Genomic DNA, 4,136 nt, shown 5'->3' on the forward strand with positions numbered 1-4,136 from the left:
CCCTACCCCCATCATTAAAACGGAACGATGCCCCTGTGATGATTGCTTTACTGACTTAAATCAAGAAAATTGAAAAATACAATTAATAGCTACAGGAAAATATCTACTACTTTATTCACGAAGTGGATATACTTATGAGCATTTTATTGAATTTATTTGGGCATTATTCAGGGCTGCGCTACGGTATTTTCTTTTCTTTTTTTTTTCTTTTTTTTTTGGGGGGGGGGGCAAAATCGCCGGTCAGTCAAGAAGAAACAACATCAAAAGACAAGAGAAACAACAACAAAAAAGTCTTTCCGAAAGTCGGCTGACAAGAAAAAACAAACAAACAAAAACAAGAACAAAAAGTCGCCATATTTTTGCTGCCACTTCCCTCCCACTTTGCATGGAAAAAAAAGTGGGACATCTGATCCCTGTAAAGTGTGTGTGTGTGGGGGGGGGGGGGGAGCAAGCTTCCACCCCCCCCCCCCCCCCCCGGGGCTGCGCCGGTCCGGTTATGGGCTTGTAATCGTGGTGATGGTGACTATCGTCAATCATCCCCCCCCCCACTCCTCAGTACGGATTTACGCCGTTGATGTAAACCCTTCCAGTATATAAAGAGTGAGGTAAAACTACTTTTCATACTTACAGTACAAACAGGAGAACTGCTGCAAGCACAAGAAACCATGTCAATGACATGGAAAGGCCGAAGAATTCCACTTCCATGTCTGCAAGTCTTCACTCTTGTTGTGTGTAGCCGGGGAGTGTTGGGACTGTGGAAGGAGTTAAGCGCACGTCCGACGGCTGGAGTGGCGGATTGCCCTACGTCTTGTAGACTACCTAGTTTTCGTGTGTGGTGCGTAATTATTTCTGACGCAATGTCCTTGCCTAGAGTAGGGACTCCGGGAGATTCTCATTGCCAAGCCATTGTCCAGAGCCAATAGTTAGCAACAATGCTGGAAAGGATTACGCTCGGGTCGTAACTTCTGTGTTGTGTGGCTTGCTCGAGGTTTATCGTTGGCAATTAGAATGAGACCTGAAAATCAGTCAGACCGCAACTCCCTGAAAAGCCTTCTCATTTATCGTACGCATATGGATGGACCTCAGGGACATAAATACATAATGAACTGGGAGACCAGTGACCCTGCATTAGAAAACCAACAAAAAGTCGCTAGACATGGATTTTTAGTTCAGGGCACATTCTGAAAGAGCAAACTCTAAGCTTTAAATGGACTCTCCTAACCTATCTAAATATTGTAAAGAATGGTCACACTCTGGGGGAAGTGTAAACCGAGAAAAGAGGCTTTGAAGTCAACGGCGTAAATCCATACTGAGGAGTGGGGGGGGGGGGGGATGATCGGCGATAGTCACCATCACCACGATTACAAGCCCATAACCGAACCGGCGCAGCCTTGAGGGGGACGGGGGGTGAGAGAAGCTTGGTAACCCCCCCACCCCCCCCCCCCCCACACACACACACACACACTTTACAGGGATCGGATGTCTCACTCTTTTGCATGAAATATAAAGTGGGAGGAGAGTGATATATTTCTGAGCCAAAACTGCAGTTTGTGACTGTATTTTGTCCGCTTTGGAAATTATAAGGGGGGGGGGCACCGGGTGAAACTGCCGGCAATTACTGACAGCAACATCAAGAGAATGGCTTAACAATTAAATGCGAGCGAGCGAAGCGAGCGAGCTTGAAAATTTTGACATTTTACAGTAAAAAAAACTGCCGTTTTGGGCTGTATTTTTTCGCTTTGGAAATTAAGGGGGCGCACAGGGCGCAACTGCTGGCAGTTCGTACTGGCAGCAACATCAGGAGAATGGCATAATGATTAAGTGCGAGCGAGCGAAGCGAGTGAGCTTGAAAATTTTGACATTTTACAGTCCCAAAACTGCCGTTTGTAGCTTTATTTTTAGCTTTGGAAATTAAGGGGCGCACCGGACGAAAACTGGTGGCAATTACTGGCAGCAACATCATGAGAATGGCATAATGATTAAATGCGAGTGTGCGAAGCGAGCGAGCTTGAAAATTTTGTCATCTTACAGTCCCCAAAACTGCCATTTGTAGTTATATTTTTCGCTTTGGAAATTAAAGGGGACGCACCGGTCACAACTGCTGTCAATCACTGGCAGCAACATCAGGAGAATGCCATAGCGATTAAATGCGAGCGAGCGGAGCAAGCGAGCCTTAAAATTTTGACATTTTGCAATCCCAGAAAATGTCGTTTGTAGCTGCATTTTTTCGCTTTGGAAATTAAGGGGAGGCACACCGGGCGAAAGCTGCTGGCAATTACTGACAGCAACATCAGGAGAATGGCATAATGATTGAGCGAGTGAGCGGAGCGAGCGAGCTTCAAAATTTCGACTTATTACAGTCCCAAAACTGCCGTTTGTAGCTTTATTTTTAGCTTTGGAAATTAAGGGGGGGGGGGCACCGGGTGAAACTGCTGGCAATTACTGACAGCAACATCAAGAGAATGGCATAACAATAAAATGCGAGCGAGCGAAGCGAGTGAGCTTGAAAATTTTGGCATTTTACAGTAAAAAAAAACTGCCGTTTTGGGCTGTATTTTTTCGCTTTGGAAATTAAGGGGGCGCACAGGGCGCAACTGCTGGCAGTTCGTACTGGCAGCAACATCAGGAGAATGGCATAACGATTAAATGCGAGCGAGCGAAGCGAGTGAGCTTGAAAATTTTGACATTTTACAGTCCCCCAAACTGTCGTTTGTGGCTGTATTTTTTCGCTTTGGAAATTAAGGGGGAGCACCGGGCGAATTGAGTGCTGGCAATTACTGGCAGCAACATCAGGAGAATGGCATAATGATTAAATGCGAGCGAGCGAGCGAAGCGAGCGAGCTTCAAAATTTTGACTTATTACAGTCCCCAAACTGCCGTTTGTAGCTCTATTTTTCGCTTTGGAAATTAAGGGGGGAGCACCGGGCGAAAACTGCTGGCAATAACTGGCAGCAACATCAGGAGAATGGCATAAATAAATGATTAAATGCGAGCGAGCGAAGCGAGCGAGCTTCAAAATTTTGACTTATTACAGTCCCAAAACTGCCGTTTGTAGCTATATTTTTCGCTTTGGAAATTAAGGGGGGGGGAGCACCGGGCGAAAACTGCTGGCAATAACTGGCAGCAACATCAGGATAATGGCATAATGATTAAATGCGAGTGAGTGAAGCGAGCTTCAAAATTTTGACATCTTACAGTCCCAAAACTGCCGTTTGTAGCATATGTTTTTCGCTGTGGAGATTAAGGGGGGAGCACCGGGCGAAAACTGCTGGCAATTACTGGTAGCAACATCATGAGAATGGCATAATGATTAAATGCGAGTGTGCGAAGCGAGCGAGCTTGAAAATTTTGACATCTTACAGTCCCCAAAACTGCCATTTGTAGCTATATTTTTCGCTTTGGAAATTAAAGGGGACGCACCGGGCACAACTGCTGTCAATCACTGGCAGCAACATCAGGAGAATGCCATAGCGATTAAATGCGAGCGAGCGGAGCAAGCGAGCCTTAAAATTTTGACATTTTGCAATCCCAGAAAATGTCGTTTGTAGCTGTATTTTTTTCGCTTTGGAAATTAAGGGGAGGCACACCGGGCGAAAACTGCTGGCAATTACTGGCAGCAACATCAGGAGAATGGCATAATGATTAAATCCGAGCGAGCGCAGCGAGCGAGCTTCAAAATTTCGACTTATTACAGTCCCAAAACTGCCGTTTATATAGCTTTATTTTTAGCTTTGGAAATTAAGGGGGAGCACCGGGCGAAAATTGCTGGCAATTTATGGCAGCAACATCATGAGAATGGCCATAATGATTAAATGCGAGTGTGCGAAGCGAGCGAGCTTGAAAAATTTTGACATCTTTCAGTCCCCAAACTGCCATTTGTAGCTATACTTTTTGCTTTGGAGATTGGGGGGGGGGGGCGCACCGGGCGCAACTGCTGTCAATCACTGGTAGCAACATCAGGGGAATGGCTTAGCGCTTAAATGCGAGCGAGCGGAGCGAGCGAGCTTTAAAATTTTGACATTTTACACCCCAAAGACTGCCGTTTTTAGCTATATTTTTGCGATTTGGTTTGTCCCACTTTTATGGGGGAACCATCCCCCCCCCCCATCGACGCCTCTGCATATGAGGGAGTAATT

The 4,136-nt window shown here is 45.9% G+C and overlaps 1 protein-coding gene across 1 annotated transcript in view; it reads right to left on the reverse strand.

Annotated features, from left to right (window-relative positions):
- LOC140232938 (cytochrome P450 3A14-like) overlaps window positions 1–705 on the reverse strand; it is a 79,073-nt gene extending 78,368 nt beyond the window's left edge. The window contains exon 1 of the mRNA XM_072313046.1: window positions 629–705. Coding sequence (XP_072169147.1) covers window positions 629–705 — 77 coding nt within the window. The remainder of the gene's footprint in view (window positions 1–628) is intronic.
- Window positions 706–4,136: the final 3,431 nt, after the last annotated feature.

This window comes from Diadema setosum, chromosome 9, assembly GCF_964275005.1.
Source record: "Diadema setosum chromosome 9, eeDiaSeto1, whole genome shotgun sequence".
Taxonomy (NCBI): Eukaryota; Metazoa; Echinodermata; class Echinoidea; order Diadematoida; family Diadematidae; genus Diadema; species Diadema setosum.